Source organism: Hippichthys cyanospilos, chromosome 4 (genome assembly GCF_059441005.1).
Source record: "Hippichthys cyanospilos isolate Australia breed blue-spotted pipefish chromosome 4, RoL_Hcya_1.0, whole genome shotgun sequence".
Lineage (NCBI taxonomy): Eukaryota > Metazoa > Chordata > Actinopteri > Syngnathiformes > Syngnathidae > Hippichthys > Hippichthys cyanospilos.
The window spans coordinates 8,403,021-8,421,060 of record NC_142372.1 but is presented as its reverse complement, the minus strand read 5'-3'; the positions used below and the strand labels follow the sequence as shown (position 1 = coordinate 8,421,060).

The 18,040-nt window shown below is 40.6% G+C and overlaps 1 protein-coding gene across 1 annotated transcript in view; it reads left to right on the top strand.

The window, feature by feature from the left end:
* hcn4 (hyperpolarization activated cyclic nucleotide-gated potassium channel 4) overlaps positions 1-17,480 on the top strand; it is an 85,020-nt gene extending 67,540 nt beyond the window's left edge. Inside the window, exons 7-8 of the mRNA XM_088413269.1 lie at positions 10,800-10,964; positions 13,109-17,480. Of these exons, the coding sequence (XP_088269395.1) occupies positions 10,800-10,964; positions 13,109-15,552 (2,609 nt within the window). The 3' untranslated portion in view covers positions 15,553-17,480. The remainder of the gene's footprint in view (positions 1-10,799; positions 10,965-13,108) is intronic.
* The last annotated feature ends 560 nt before the right edge of the window (positions 17,481-18,040 follow it).

Below are 18,040 nucleotides of genomic sequence, written 5' to 3'. Positions count from 1 at the left end.
AAAAACAATGCACAATATACAGTATGCCTCAAAGGAACATAGTGATCCAAAATTGTCAGATCGTCATTTTAAATGGAATTTTGCATGCCAAAATTTAATGTTTATTTTCTAAAACATTGCAAAATGAGCATCACTCATCTGTCCATTATATGTAATAAGTCTGGCGGCAATTGGATAAAATGTCAAAGTCCCTTCAATATGGCCAAAATGACTCTAAAATGGCTGCTTTACACCAAAACATTAAAGGGCACAAAACTTATTTTGCCTATGTCAGCAGTAAAATGTGAATATTTTGTTCTTATTCATTTGATAAGTAAATTTGCCATGTAGAATTCATCCCTTTAAAAAAATATTGTGCCATATGCTTATGACTAAACCTGACATCACATGCATAGGGTTTGGTTAACAACCAATCATGAAAATAATGCTGAAGTTGCTGCTTCAAAACAAAAAGGAATGCATTGTGTTTTTTATGCATGAATTATTCAAACCCAAACACCAGGTTGCTAATTAGAACTGGTTCAGGCACTTGTTTGAAAAAACTCCAGTGGGTGCCACCAAGCCAAAAGACCTAAAAACAGCATCTGCCTGCAATCCAAAAAATTCATGTTAACATTCAATGCAGTGCTAATTTGCTTCATTGGGAGATGTTCGTAAAAAGTCCGAACAGCGGTGATGGTGAGTGGGCTGAGTGCACGACTGTGTCATCTTTTTCGATTTTGCTCGCAGTGAAGAGTTCCCTGCGACGTAATCTCTCCTGAAGCGTGGAGGTAGGGAACTAATAGGCATTCAATCCCAGAGTGCCAAGCGGAGTTCTAGAGCTGACAAATGGCCACCCTCTTGCAGTGGGTCAGTGAGGCCAGGTGTAATCTTCCACAAGAATTTTTTAAGAATTTTGCATGATTTATTCTCCAGCAGCATCACCTTCACATGCGCTGCGCCTGCACGATCTAATAGAATCCAATAAAGGAGTTGTCAAATATTTGAGAACGTTCACCGTCTCATATTGCAGGCTTCATCTCAAGTGCAAAGAAAAACTGCACGTGTCAATGAATCTCTTTCATTTAAAAAAGAAAAAAATAGACTTGGGACTAGGGCTGTCACTTTCAACTATTTTTGGAATCGATTTTCCATCAATTTTACCTCGATTAATCGAACAGGTGGATTTTATTTGCATAAAAGTGTATTAAAACAATTTTATCTGCAGTTAATTTAACAATTATTTTATTCACTTGGTGCTATTTAGTATTAAATAGTGTTATTTAGTGTCAACATACAGTTAAATAACAATTAGGCAAGATCAAATAAGAGTGATCTTTTATTCACCAACCTTTTTGGAAACTGTTTGAGTCATATTTTTGAAAGTTAATGTAAAATATAAATGGCCTGTTTTCATAATAATTTAATTTATTAATGTTTAATGAAACACGTTCTAAATCTTACACAGTGTCACTTTAAGAAAGTATTGAAAATGACAAGCTCCTTTAATTGACAGTGCTTATATTATTAAAGCATTAGTAATCGTTTGTCAATGTATGCATATATTTTTTAATTATCACTTACTTTTATTTTGGGATCTTTTTTTTTTTTTTAACTATACAGTATTTACACTTTAAAATGGTTATTTGCAATTGTAGGCATGTTTACGTGTGTGTTTATGTTATGCTCGATCCCTTTTCCATTTAGTGCAATCTCCTGATTTTAATGTAAAATATAGATGAGTTTTATAATGATGAATGTGTAAACAATTTACTTTAGTAGACATCGCTACACCCTTTTACATATACAACATGCAGTGGTGACTGCATAATTAGGATGAGGTGATTTCTAAATACTAATGTAAGCTATCTTATCAGTGCCAACATAACGGAACTCACAACATTCACTTGTGGCTGTTTTATATTCAGGAACTAGAAATATGAAATTACAGGAATAGAAAATTGCTATAACTGGTTCAGGTTTTAAATGTATCTTTCATTGTGTTTTGGAAGGGGTGATTGGGGATTTTGTATCAAAACAAGTATTCATCCTGGTATATGTCAGAAAAAAATAGTGGTATCTAACATACTTCTGCGAAAGGATACTTTTCCGTGAATAGTACTTGATCCCTCCCATGGAAATCATCAATCCTCACCATGTGATTCAAGAATGACTCAATAACGTTGAGGTCAGTTGACATTGGAGGCTAAACCTTCTGCTGCAGGCCTTCTTGTCTTCTGATTCCCTAGAAGCTAGTTCAAACTCCATCTTAATGTTTGGCCTCCAAACTGAATCGATCAAACACCAGCCCAATGCTATTCTTTGATGTGTTTGCACTGCCCGGGCTCCCTTTTTTTTTCTTTTCCTTTTTTTCTGCAGCAAAGCAGCCTGAGACCTGCCAAGATTGTCCACCATGCTCAGCCATGGCCTCTTATTTGTAGCGCTCCAGCCCTCTGGCGAGCAAAGTGCCTTCTGCTGGAGCCAGATATTTCAAATTTTGACTCATCGGGTTCAGAGTGCCTGCTGTTATTCCTTGGTGCCCCAGGTCTTGTGTTTTCTTGCATGGTGGTTTTGCTTTATTTCCACGACAGAGAGCTAACCATTTCTGTTTTTCTGTTTATATGGATTTTACTAAGTCATACTCTCATCCTTAAAAACGATATTTTCTGCGCCTTTTGTTAGAAAATTAAGCCGGTGTGACAGACCAGCAATTTAGCAATTATTTTGCTTCTCTGCAAAATCAGTGAGTAAATTTACAAGTGAATTTAAAAATCAGTATGATCATTTAAAATAATGTTATTTATTCACCAAGGCAATGAAAACAAAGGTATTCTATTCTATTCTATTCTATTCTATTCTATTCTATTCTATTCTATTCTATTCGTCCATAGTCCACCCCCACCAAAATAACAACAACAAAACAAATGGGGGGAAAAATTTAAAAACAAAAACACCAAAAAAAACAAAACAAAACAAAAAAGTTAAATAGATAGTCTTGAACTTAAAAATCAGGTCCTGTAAGTCGTTTTGAAGAATTTAATATTGGTATCAATCACAACAAAGCATTTTAAAATGTGTACTTTTTCATTTGTCAGTGTTGTAATATATCAGTATAAACATTAAAAAAAAATCTCTTTTAAACCAAACAATATTTAAAAAAAATCATTTTTACCATACCTGGGAATTAGAAATCATAGATCTGTTCCTACAAATTCACTGACACTTGATGAAAAAAGAAAAAACAAACAAACTGATGCATGCTTTATATTCATCAGTCTTGCTGATTGAGCAATAACTGCGTATGATATGGATGGTTTAACTAAACTAATTTTAACAAAAAAAGTTTAAATCAAAGACCATAATAATTATGACATTATTTTTGTTGTGTTTGTTGTGCTGCACAATATTACTTAAAAATATGTTGTTGTTTTTCTCTTTGTAAAAACAAAACTCAATTTAACAGACTGGAAATTGTTTTTTTTTTTTTTGTTATTGTTACTTCGCAGCCTCATCCCTGCATTGAATGAAGATGACAATATGTCCAAATTACTTTTCAAACAGGAAACAGCCAGTGACACAACAGAATGACAAAGCAGGCAGGCCAGATTTAAAAAGAAAGAAAGCACACCCACTTGCTAAAATGCTTTCTGTCGGTTCTGCTCAAGCAACCACATCTGGTCACCTTGTAATTAGCGGAAATCAGGAAGACCGCAATGCTTGCTTTTTATTGGAGGTGGTAGGTGGTGGGGAGCGTGTCCAATGGCCGTTGAGGTGGAAGGATGCCGTTTCAATGTGTAGGAGGTAGATCCGAGCTGACAAGCGGGAGCTGGAGCCCAGGTGAGCCTTGCCAGACCAGAGCTGCTGGAAAGGGCCACTTTATCACAGTCCAAGCAGCCCCGCGCACATGCACACGCTCATTAATTCACCTCCATGCACGCCGCTGAGCACAGAAGATGGCCGCGGTGCACGCCACAATCGAATGCACGACCATGCGTGGCAAAACATAGCCGTCCAAGCTCAGTGTTTGCCTTTCTCCCCAAATGGTGCACGTCCGGAAATAAAGCAGACATACCGTATTTTCCGGACTATAAAGATCATCGGTATATAAGCCGCAGCAGCAAAATATGAGCAAAAAAAAGATTTTTGTCTCTAGATTCAAACACAGATTTTTGGAAATGGAAAAGACAGTCTCAACCCATCCCTATTAGTTTTGTGTTTATAATTAAGGTAATGATGTATTTTTTTTTTTAATCTTTTTTGATCTTATCTCTAATCCCAAAACATGACGCTTCGTATTTAATGTTTCTGTGGACAAATATTTATTTATAATTATTTATTTTTGAAAACAGGTTTGAGACTTAATGTTGATTATTTTTTGTGGATACTTATTTATCAACAAATATGTTATTTCTTTTTGATAACAGATCTTTTCTTTGATCCAAAAGAGGACACTTTTTGTTGATTATTTTGTTTGTTGACCAATACATAAATAAAGTTTTAAGGGTTCTAAATTTCAATAAATCAGACACCGATGGCATGTTTTAAGTTTTTTAACCCAAAAATGCTTTGCTAAGTGGTACTTGTCTAAAAGCATATTTCACAAGGAATACATGAATCGTCTTTTAGTTCACATCTAGGTATTATCAAGTCAATTAGCTTGATTTTCTTGACCTCATAATGTGTTTGAGAGGATTTAAACTTCAAACTGTTTTCCAACTTTTGACTTATACTGTACTTTCTTCTTAGCAATTGTTTGTGTACGTTGATGAGCAGACGCACGTACCATGCATCACGGCCGCTTTCTTATCTTTGAGTATCTAAAATGGCAAAAACAGCAATGTTGTATGTTGTAGACTAGAGTATGTCACGAATGTGTTCCGCCTGTGTGGCGAGTGCCTTACCTCTCGAAGAGACAGCTTTATTGACTGACTTTTGCGCTGCTTTTTTTCCTCCCCGCCTCCAGAGCGGATGCAGTCAAGAGAAAGTCGATAAACAATGACGGAGGGAGCATTGTTTGTCCGCAGAGCATGTAGCCCTGTCATGAATGACACACTGAGCGCGGAGTATGTTGTGGGTTGACTGGATCTCAGGTGAGGGAGAAAATCCAGATTGTGTTTATTCGCAGAAACATGCAAACTGGCAAAATCAGTTGGATGGGGAGTAGGCGTTCCAGACTTTTTCCTTCAAACAGATGGTGCAACGTCCTCATCTCTTTTCGGCTGCAACGTGGTCATCTTGGTCATTTGAATTTGGTCGCTTAGTGGGTCACATGGTGCAGTTTAATTGGATGCCAAGATTGTTGACTTGATTTAAGGTGAATATTTTAGAATACATTGAGCGAAGGCTTGCTGTTTTCTCTTGTGGTTTGGTGCTTTTAAAATGTGGCTGATTTTATCTATTTATCCATCTACCAAAACCTGTAAAGTCTTTCAGATGGCATTTTCCCATCCAAAGTACCTTTTAAATGCTTAGTTTAGACTAGTTAAAACCAGTTTGGACGAAGTATGGTGCACCTACAGACATTTTATTTTTTAGACCAGCGGTTCTCAAATTGTGGGACACCTACCTCTGGGGCTCGAGGCACTTTATTGAGTATTTATGATTTTAGCAGGTGGTTGACAATTATCAGCAAATCTAACTTTAATTTTTATTTACAAATTAAGAGAAAAGTTATTGAAAGATAAAACACACAATGTGTTACATGGGCTATCTTCTTGAAATAAAATATGTCACTACAGGTCTCAGGCCTTTAATAGTTTGGTCTGAACTACAATTCCTTCATTCTTCACTTCCATCAATCATAGATACATCTTTTATATCTTTATTTGGGCCGTATACTATATGTATTATTCACTTTTACATTTACTGTCCAAATATTTTTCTTTTAATGATAGAGAACAAGGGGATAGGACTAGATAAGTTGTGAACTTCTTCCTCCTCTTTTGAACATATAGTTGTACTTCATAATTATGTATTGATCCCATCTTTTTGTTTGGTTTGTTTTGATGAAGTTTTTGTTCATATGCTCCATCTATCAATCAATCACTCAAGCAAACATTTGCATTTACACTCTGATAGACTTAGTATCTTAAAATAACTGAAATAATAACCTTCCTTCCTTCCTTCCTTCCTACAGTAAAAGACACCTCCCACACCATCTGCACTTAAGAAAACAATCACCATTGCTATTTGCATATAACTATTACTATTAATCTATATCGCCCCCACCCTTCACCTTGGTGAATGTGCAGGAGTAGACACTAATGGATAGCTGTGACCTTGGTATGTTCTCACCAAGGTCAGGGAACATTCTGTCTCAGATTCTCTTTTTTTTTTTTTTTTTCATCGAGCAAGATCCAATTTTCCTTGGTGTCATTCAATTTTGATGAATGCTTTGTCTCGCAAGTGTGGAAGAAAAAGATTGGCCTTCCGCCAAACACATTGGCGGGCGAATATCTCCGCCGGGCCAGATACACCAGCAGACACGATGGGAAAATTCATTGCGTCGCCACATTCATTTTCCCCCCTCATCTGAGGAGAATTTCTTCCTTTTTAACCACTCTCTAAACGCCGCTTCACATTGGACGATATCACGTGTAATGAGATGTTTAATCTACAGCCGGTTATCTTGTATTGCGACTGGTGTGGTGTTCATTGGAGCTGTCGCAGCCCCAAATGACGCTTGGGAGATGATTACGAGTCATCTCATTGTTGCTCCAGACCGCACAGAAATATACGGTTGTGGATGAGGATGGAAAAAGAAGACGATGGCAGACGAAAACGCAGGCATCGACATTGAACCGGGCTTTGTCCCTATTTTGAGAGCGCTGCGATGAGTCACAAGTAAGCATGTGAGTAAGCAATGGCAGTAGCTTCATTCATAAATCTACGGATCATAACTCATAAAAACATCCGCAGAAGCCACTGAGAGGTGAACACTGCAGTGATGTTTTGATTTTTTTTTCTTCCACTTTTGATCAAATGGATTTGATTTACAAATTAATAGTGGTGCTAGTGGGGGGGGGGGCTTAACCAAGTCTGTTGAGTCGACTTGAGACAAGCATGAAACATGCCCAGTCTGCTCATCAAGAAACGGAAGAAGAACAACAGTGAAGAAGAACAGGAAGTTATTGACCTCATTGTAGCTAACTGGCAGCCCCACTCAAGTTTACTTCAGGAAATAAATGTAATAAAATGTAGACAGCATCAACCTTTGTATATTATTTTTAAACAAATTCAACTTACATTCAAGCTACTTAAAAATGAAAATGGTGAATGGCTTCAAAAAGGATTTGATAACAGCCCAAATGAAAACCATCATGCAAGACCTTAACCTTTATTTTACCTGTTTACATTTGATTAGAATATATTTTAAAACATTTTCCATGCTGTGTTTTGACTATTTTCATGAAACAAGACCATATGATAATACAAGCTATCCATTGTTTTGTCAAATGGTCAATGAATTGAATTTAAACAAAAAAAAAGGTTTAATTTCCATGTGTTTATTGAAAAGCATTTTCAAAGGTTTTACCTTTAACATGTCAAATAAAAGGGCAATGATGTTGATCACGTCTTTCCAAAACAAACTAGTATTTGTAACTGTGTACATGGATGACTACAGAACCTGTATACTTATTGCTGAGAGAATACACTTTGATAGAGATTATGATTCGAGCAAATATACTGTATATTCAATTATGTCTTGAAACGATGAATCGATTAACAAAAACTACTATTGATTCACTTGATAATTGATTTGTTGCCTATTAATCATTGAAGCTCTAAAAAGGATGTCAAACCCAGTTTAATCATGGGCCAAATTGCACTTGATATTTCTGTCCGGAAGGCCGATGCTTGTGAAGTGAAATCAATTTAAAACTATGTATAATGTAAATGGATGAGTGGACTTGCAATTACATTGCACCACATCAGGCCCAAAAAATGCCGGCCCACTCGCATCTGCCCTGAATGCTAGATTGTCAATCCAGCCCAGACATCATACTGCCACGAGAAATTCAGTTTCCTATTGTAGCCTTTTTGTTTTTATTGCAAGTAAGGGTTGATCCTATTTTGCACCCTGTTTCAGGACAGTAGCCCCGCTCTGTGGTATCTTATTGTTTCGTCTTGAGCGGGCGTGCTATGGCTCCCAAGATAATTCTTTGCTCTCCCCCCCCCCGCGCTCTCGGCCCCGCTAAGTGTGTGATCTTGACTCGTGTGCAAAGACACGTTCGCGAGGCCAGAGGGCTGACTGCCTGCAGCCCTAGCAGCTCATCTTGGCCCTGCCGGCTTCATCTAGAAAGCCACAGGACAAGAGGATTTAATACAGCGCAGCGGTGCTCCTCTCCAGAGGGGATTACCGGAGCGCTGCTGCTGCCGGTGCAGCTACAGCCAGGGCTGCCCCGCTAGCAACCACTTACAGTGCACGCAACGCGCACACACACCGGGGTATTTTTATACTCGCCTATTCACAGCTGTCTTCTCCACTTGTCCATGCTCTGCTCAGCCATCTCCTCCTTTCATATGCACTTCATGTTCCTCACTCCGATTCTGCCTTCACTGTCCATCATATATTCTCAGAACTACTTTGCACCCCATCACGTTTTAGGATTTCGTAATCTGTACGCTATGATCAAGATTCAGCACCGGCAGATTCTGTTTTGTACCCTACATCGTCCATCCTTTTTCTGTAGCACTTATCCTCATGAGGCTTGGCGGGGCGCTTAGAGCATTTCCCAGCTGATTTGGAGCAAGAGGAGGGTTACACCCTTGAGTGGGTGACAGCCAATGTCACAAGCCTTTCAATCATGAAAGCTTGATAAAAAAAAAAAAAAAAAAAATCTTGGCCGAGAGACAAGGACAATTCCTGTTCTACTAGCTGATGTTGAGATGTTCAAGTTCCAATTTGAATCCATTTTAATTGCCAAATATGGTACTCTTCCCAATAGAAATCTAATTCTCACACCAATTTCAATTTTTGTTCAATTTATGGCAGACCATACACCTATCCATTTTCCTCATTGCAATTGAAGGTGAGCTAGAAGGTGACCTGGACTGGTAAAAATAAATATAATAAATCAAATAAATCAATAAATCAAGGAACCTATATGCAAATGGTCAAAGTGGTTTTTTTTTCATTTTACTCTCCCAATAGAAAAACAATTATTATTATTATTATTGTTATTATTATTATTATTATTATTATTGTTGTTATTATTATTATTATTATTATACCATACAAAAATGCCCATTTTTGGGGGTCCGCAAAAGAGATAATTTTGGAGATGCAAGTACTCCACCCAACTACAGTTGTACAGTATTTTTGTTACTTTTTCCTATACTATTTTATAGGAAACCTCTACGGTCTGGCATAATTCATAAATATTGGTGAAGGTATGTGCTTTAGTGCAAGACCCTAATTTTTGGGGGGTTGTACATCACACATATCACCTGTGCCAGATTTAAAAAAAAAAACATTTTGGCATTTGAACTGGTAAAGCATATTCTCTTTTGCATAGGTATCACAGTTTGTGGTTTGACTATGTTGACTGATTATGTAGTAAGAACAACTGGTTTTCATCTTGTGTCAACCGTCTTGAGTCTGGTTTACTTTTAAAGTAAATGGTTGATAGATGTTGTCTATTGAAGAAGTATGCATTTTAAAGGACAGATGAAGTTCTAAACTTACGCACAGAATTTAATGAACACCTTTGCTCAGCAGTCTAAGACTACGTCAGCTCAAGAAGCGGTTTCTCATACGAATGTTTGGCGTTTTTTTTGTGATTTTATTGCAAATTTAGCTTTGTCGCGCTACCTTCACAAATCTCAGACCTCCGACACTGTGATGCAGGCTTGCAAAGCACTAAAATTAATCAAATTACTTGAGATATGAAGCAATGCAGGTGAGAAAGTAAATGCGGGACCCCTACGGCCTTTTTCTCAGCAAAGTGGGTCGTGGCGGTGAGGAGTGCTGATGCGATGGGCCGTGATTGTTACCAGCCTTTAACGCAGCCTCGTCATCGCGCTTCATCTCGCGCTCGTGTTCTCACGCGCCGCCATCATACCCTCGTAGCCAAACGTAAACAGCCGGCGGTGCAAATGTTTTTATTGATTAAAAGAGACGTGGCCTCATGCGCACCAGGGATCCATCTATGTGAGTACGTGTTTGCCAACATGCGGAATATGAAGGGGATAAACGGAAAATGGCTTTCTGAGAATAGAGAGTGTGACAGCAGGAAAGGAGATGAGCGCTAAAGAGCTATTGGATGAAATGGACACTCACACGCCTACACACACAGAATACAAAGAAATTACCCAAAAGTTAGCATCTACGGCATCCTGCTAGGTGCTTTCATATCCGCATATGCATATATATAGAATATATAGCCCTGTTATCACCCCCACTTAGACCGAAAAGCTCTCATGAATAAAACATGCTCACAGCGGCACGAGCATGCACGCATACTCATTCTGTGCAGACATGGCAGGCACACTCACACACATGCATACATGTAACCGCACATTGTACAGACAGATGCACAAACTGAGTGCAGGAGCTCCGTATTACAGTAGTGCAAACCTGTTAAATGGACCATTAGTCTCTTCAGCAGCTATGGCAGATGACGCCGGGTAGACCTCACTATTTAAGGGAAATTGCGCTTTTGTTGCCGGTAACATAACATTTTGCAGCAAAGTTTTGATTGTGTTGTGCATCTGCGCTTGGTGTGGGTGGGGCCTTGGCATGTAAGCAGCTAATGAAGATATACTAATGACTTTGTGAATGTCATGATTTTTTTGCTTTCTTTTTTCTTTCACTTCAGAGATTTGTTTGCTAACTCGTGGTAGACGTACAGCCAGCGTGCGAGCCGACACGTACTGCCGTCTCTACTCGCTGTCAGTGGACAACTTCAACGAGGTCCTAGAGGAGTACCCTATGATGCGACGGGCCTTTGAGACAGTTGCCCTCGACAGACTGGACAGGATAGGTAAGGATGTGTTTCTTACTCCACAAACCTAAGCTTAAATCACAATATGATATCATATAGTCCTCATCAGTTTAATGTATCGTTTTCAAATCATTCTCAGTGTGGCATGGACAATCAGCAAGTCTGTCATGGGAAATTCTAACATTTCCATAAAACAAATAATGCCTTTTTACATAGCTATAGCATCATATTAACAGGCATTACAATTAAATGCTCACTTGTTTAGTTACAATAGTAACCTGCCTGACCATCCATCCATCCATCCATCCATCCATCCATCGCTTTTGAGTACTCAGCCCTGCCGTTGAAAACTTTGGTCAAAGCAGTTGAATATATACACACTACGAAGTCCCTGTTTGATCCCCAATGCAGACAATTGATATTCTTAGCATATCCATCAGTCTACTCAAAGCCCTGTGCAAATAAAATATTCACAATGAGAGGCACGTCCATATCATCACTCAGCCATCGCTCGCCCGCTCTGTTTTATCCTCGACTATGTTTAGCTAGGAGGACAGAGACGTTTCTTGTGGGGGAGACTCTTTTGTAGCAAATGGCGGCTTTGAAAATATATGTTGGGCAGATAGTGATCTCACAGATGGTCTCTGGTGTACGGCTGTTCTTTCTGCCTGTACATCCCTCTCTCCCTTAATAAAGTCACTGGCGTACCATATAACGCTGACGCACAAATTAATGACTCTGTTGATGGACTTGTGCAATCTGATTAGAGGTTTTGAGAGCGATTAGCAAGCAGGTGGATGGAGGGTCGTCCTCAGAGGAAGGACCTCCGCCGCGTATAGCCCCCACCGGTCAGAACAGACGGATTGAGCTGCGTCTAATTGCATTTGGAATATCTCGGGGTTACTCGGGCTAGAATTGAGAATGGCAGGCCTGCGAATTGACCCTGTCACCACTCAACTATGGCTAATGGACTTAGAGGTCAGAGTTTTGTGCAGTTTCTCAGGGGGGGTGGAGTCAACTTGCCTCTTTGACCTTGTTTACCCTTGACATGCCTGCCGTCAAGAAAGGAGCCGGTCAGACAAAAACGATTCTAAATCAAGTAAAACCTCAGAACAATTGCTTTAACATAGCTAAAAATGTTTTGTTTTGTTTCTTTACTTTGAAAGGTAATGCTGTTTTTTAATAGTATGTCTCAAATCGAATGGCTGACAAAATTTTCCATTGTATATTTTTATGATGCAAAAATTATTAAAAGGAAAATCTTATTTTGTCATAAACATTCAAATATTAACTGAATTTAATAACATAATTATTGTAAATGAAGGCTGCAGCCTGATTTACATTTATTAATGTTTTTAATTGTATTTAATTGACCTCTTGGAATAAATAATACTAGAATGTTATTCATTTATTTACTTTTTTCTTCATCTGTCTATCTATTTACACAACTTTACTTCTGATGATCAGTCACAGATGTATTCATTAATTAATTCATTCATTCATTCATTTAAGCCATCAAGTACCTTATTTGTGGAACCATTCTGAAAATCACAAAGGAAATGAATGAAACATTGACAGTCAATTCCCATTTGGACTAAATGCTTACATCAATAGAATGAATGTGTTCAATAAATATGTTTCTAATTACATATACACATTTTCTTTCATTAAAACTCATTCAAGTAAATTCATGTAGCAAATTACAAATTTGTAATGCTTCATTGACTTCATATTTATCCCATTTTGTCCAAAAGCCCCCACCCCTACATAATATGCATTCGCTTGCATCAGAGTTTGTATGTTGTCCCTACGTTACTATGGAATCTTACAGTCAGCCTCTGCCTCAAAGCTGTCATGCTCTCAGAGTTCCCCTCTCTGGGTAGTTGTCTCCCACCTGTCATTTATTGTTTTCTTTGTCTCCACTCTTTTTCTCTTCCCCATTGCATTCTGCAATTTCAGTGTTATCTTTTTGCTGAGCATTTTGCTGTGATTCCTCTACTCTTTTTGTAGTAGCTTCCACAAGCGAGAATTGCCCTTAAATAAGGTTGTCGCTCAAGTACACCAAAAATGTCAGCTGAGCACTATCTGTTGACAAGATATGCTCATTCTTGTTTTTTCTTTCCTCCCTTTCTTCCTCCCGTCACTGCCTGTTTGTGTGTCTGTTCCTCTGCATGCTTTCATAGGCAAGAAAAACTCCATCCTGCAGCATAAAGTGCAGCACGACCTTAGCTCGGGTGTCCTCAACTACCAGGAGAATGAAATCATCCAACAAATAGTGCAGCACGATAGGGACATGGCCCACTGTGCCCACCTCCTACAAAACGCCCCTCCCCAGTCGCCACCCTCGCCAACCCCTGTCATCTGGGCCCCACTAATCCAGGCGCCTCTCCAGGCAGCCGCCGCCACCACCTCAGTCGCCATCGCTCTCACACACCATCCCCACCTTCCACCGACTCTCTTCAGGCCCCCGGTTTCTGTGCTGGGGTCCCTAAAAGATCCCCCCAGTCGGCAAAAAAAGTTTGCTTTTGGTCAAGCTTCGCCAGCTACTGGGTCTGCTGGAGATTCCCCCGCTAGCACCCCTTCAAAAAGACGCACTGGCGTGGACATGTCCTTACTGGCCTCTTTTCAGGCTCAGCATGTAGCATCAGGTTCAGGGGCAACTAGCTCTAGCCAACAGGGTTCAGGAAGTGGAGGCAACAATGGACTGAATGAGACAAAGTCAGGGTTTAAGGTGAGTGGGTCCTCAGCGCTTCCTCGCAGACCATACTCACCATCTGGTTCGCCCTCATCGAGTTTGGCCCAACTGCACCCGCAACCGCAGCATCAGCAGCCTTTTCGTTCCACCACCCCGCCTTTGTCTAATTTCTTCCAGCAGACATCGACAAGTGGAAGCACAGGGTCGGGAATGAGTGGAAGTGTAGCTGGCGCCTGTGGCGGTGTAGACTGGCCCCTAACTGGAGCAGTAGGAGGGTCTTTTGAAGGTGCCAGTGGGGGGGATGGTGGATGGGCTGGTGAGGACTATACAGCCACGTCGACGGAAATAAGTTCGCTGAAACTCTTTGGGCTTGGGGCAGCTTCCAGCGGGCCAGTGGGGGGCATCTCAGGGGAATCACTGGGTTTTTTTTCCGAAGGATCAACTGGTGGGCCTTGTGACAGACCGGCAGCAGGGGTCTCAGGCGGTGTTACCTGTGTGTCAGTACCAGATTCAGCCAGGAGATCTTTGGAAGCAGTCTCACTTGCATCAACAGGAAGGGCTTCTGGAGAATTATTGATAGGTGGCTCATTAGGGAAGGCATCTGGCAGTTCTTTGGAAAGAACGTCATTAGAATCAATAGTACCAATAACTGCTGCAGGATCATTAGGGAGGGCTTCAGTTGGGACAGCAGTGGAAACCTCTGGAGATTTGCCGGTCTCAAAAACCGCTGCAGGGTCATTAGGCAGGACTTCCTCTGGGTCAGTATGTGGAATTTCTGAAAAATCACTAGGAGCAGTGACATCTAGTGGATCGTTGGGACGCCCATCTGTTGGAACAAAGGCTTCCGGAGGTTCGGCCGCAGGAGTAGGCATAGGTTCCCTCATTGGAGTTTCCAGTGACTATCTGATATCAAATCCTGGAGACGGATCGCTGGGAAGGGCTTCCAGTGGAACTGCAGCCACCTACGTAGGGGTAGGTTCAAGTGGGCCAGGGGGAGGGGGAATTGCGGCACACAAGAGCAGGTCAATAGAGGACACAGTAGGAGGCCATAAAGCAAGTGGCCCTTCAGGGGGGGCCTCTGGTGGCAACACAGAGGGATTTATTTCTTCTTCACGCTGTCAGAGCCCAATATCTACTGGCTCTTCCAAGCCCATGCCAGGACAGCTTCTCCACAGTCAACCGTCGTTCAAGCCTCCTCAAGTGACTCCCTTGCAACAATTTGCTGGAGGAGGCAGGACTACAAGTGGTTTGAACCTTCTCCACTCTCCTCCACATGGCTCCCCATCTTCAAGCAAAGGGCAGAACGGTCAACAGCACACTGAGAGTTCACCGTCATCACTTGGTCATTTTAGCCTGGCAGGTCTTCAGTCAGGTTTTCTTCCCCATCAATTGTCTTTGGAGAGGTCTGCCTTGGCTTCCCTGGCACAGTACGGTTCAGCCAACGTCTCGCCATGCCTTACTCCGGTGGCACCGAGCCCAACCATACAAAGCCCTGTGACGAGCAGGACTTTCCTCTTCAGTGACCTATCCAGTACCACGGGATCCAACAGTTCCCTCTTCATGCCTCAGTCCTCTCTTCCTTCACATCCTCACACTGCAGGAAGAGATCCGCAACCCGGTCGCTTTTCTGAGGATCTAAAGCTGCTATCTAGCTCACAACCATCTCTTCCCCAGGAGGCGGCTCAGGCCTTAGGCCACCAAACAGTTTGTTCTTCTGTGGAAACAGGTTATTACCCTTCACCCTTCTCCTCCCCCATTCTAAAATCTAAACCCTGTAGCTCAGTTTCCGGTCACATGACTCCGCCAATCCAACTTTCTCCGGGTCACCCCCATCACTCTCCTGGAACCCCCTCGCTCCGGAGGGGATCCTCTGCCTATTCGTCTGATCTGGAAACTCAAACTGTCCGCTCAAAGCTTCCTTCCAATTTGTGAGGATTGATCACACCCTCCTGCGCTCCTCTGGACTGAAAACGCACAAACTTTTTCAAGTGTGGTATCGGTTTCATTTTCTTTTATCAGACGCCACTGTGTTCAGCCTTTTATTTGACCTTCAATTTGCTGTGATTTAATAGACACTTTACAAGGTAACACTGTTTTATGCTTTGTCCTACTCTTATTTATACGTCATATATCTAGGTAGAGGTATATTTAAGTGATACGTTAAACAAGGAGGGTGTGAAAACGATCTCTATTTAAACGAGCGTCATTTCTTTATGTGGAGAGGGCAGTTCAATACACATAGTCATTTTGTCTGCAGGCACCTATGCACTAATACCTGCATCCGAGGCTTTGTGTGTGTCTCAACAAAAGTGATCTACATTTTTGCTAAAATTATACATGTTATACGGGATCGCATATTGTTGATTCTCAAATGTATAGACTGTGCTTATTTATCATGTGTATGTGTGCATACCTTTTGAAACTTTATGATGAAAAAAATTTAGGATACCAAAAAGGACTTCCAGTAAGTTATAATCACCTTTTGACCCCTTATTTTATATCACCTAATATTAATAACAGTAACAATAATGTTTCTGAAAGCAGGGCCAAGAGGGGCGCAAGTGAGCTGGCCTCCATTTCAACGTGGAGATTACTGCAACATGTGTGTCCCAACAAACTCACTTTGTCTTCCAAAATCATGCCGCTAAACGTGTGTCGGATGCCCGTGTGGTTTCGTTCTTCCTGAATGTGGGCGACTGTTCATGTGGCGCGAGTGTGCGACTTAACAGAACAGTCAGATGCAAGGCAAGATGTTGCCTTTTTTTATGTTCAAAATGTAGAACTTTCATGAACCACGGGTTGAGATTGTTGTCATCAGTCATCTGGGTCATTGGTGTGCTACAAACTTTGGTTCAACCTCTAAATTTAAATTGAAGACAACAAGACTCCTCGGTAGGAAGTCTACTTGCATTCGATTCCACTTGGGTAAACTGCAGCTTGCATGTAGTGCCATGTACCACTTGGACCATGGAACAATCAAACAAAAAAAATACAAATCCAGTTGCTATCGCTGATAATAGAAATGAACAGCATGATCATTAATAGGGGTGTCCCGAAACAAGGTTTTCACTTCAAATATAAAACTGAAAATGAAGCCTAGAGAATATGAGCTCCAAATATTTCGATTACATAAATTCAACTCCAAACATGAGAATGTATTGCACTTGACTGAACCAATACTAAACTTGAGAAATAACCCTAATAGTAAATATATTATACTTTTTGAAGTGCAAAATCATAATTTTCAGTTTCTCTACATTCTAAATCAATTAATCAAACGCAGGAGTGCAGCCTGGAATGGACCAGCAGTCCATTCCATGCTCCACTCCTGCCTTTGAGTAATAGTATATGCATGCTAATGTTGGTGATTTTGGATGACTGACATAATTTGAGAGGTTTTTTTTGCTGATGTTGGACAGATGTCCAATGTCATTGTAATTGGATCGGGACACCCCTAATCATTGATGTACGCATGATTTATTCTTCTATGGCTGCTATCAGATCAACATGGGCACATCTCTTGAAGATGTTGAATGTATGTACATTTGTCGCCAGTTAAAAAAAAAAGTACTGTAGCACCTAAAAAGACTGTTCTGTCACTTAAAAATGGCAATCGGGTTCAATATATTGGACATGTTTTCATCATCAGCCATTTCTGATGCGAAAGTGGCCTTTGGCAGGACTTACTTAGCATTATTACTTGCCAACACCGACCTGGGTATAAGACTTGGTAAGTTAAAGTAGCATCTTCCCCGTTGTTATAATGCAATACTTCAAGTGTAGCAGAAGACAGGTGAATAATAATGTTGATACTGTTGAGAACATTTGGGTGCAGGGAAGCATAAATCACTTTGAAAGCTGTTTGTCTCCATGCATTTTGATTATTACACTATTCTGTTCTGAGTGTGTTTTTTAATGCTTTCCAAAGGAATCGTACCATAGAGTGGGTGTAGCTCAACTTCCCTAGTTAGCTAGCATGTCAGTATATTTTTAAATAGAAAATTAGTTGGAATTTAAAGTCTTTGATGGCTGTACCATTTTATTGCTTTAGGACCATTAATCATTCTGCTCGGTCGATCTTTTTTTTTAGCCCGTTTGCCATTTTAGAAAAAAAAAAAAAAGAGCGTGTGAAGGCAACGAAGGGGATATACTTCAACTAGTTGGTCTGCACCTCATCACGAAACACACAAATCCAGCCAGGTTCCTCTCCCACAGCTGAGTCCCCTTCAACTCAGTCACAGCAGCCTAATTTAACAAGACATGTTTGTAATCCCTTGACCCTCGCAGGCTAACATGTAGTCTCCACACACACACGCACACACACACACACACACACTGGCACTCGGTGCCCATCTCCCCTCATTAACGCTTCCCCGCAAGTTCCTGTAATGAGGTGCAGCAAACACACAGGACGTGACAC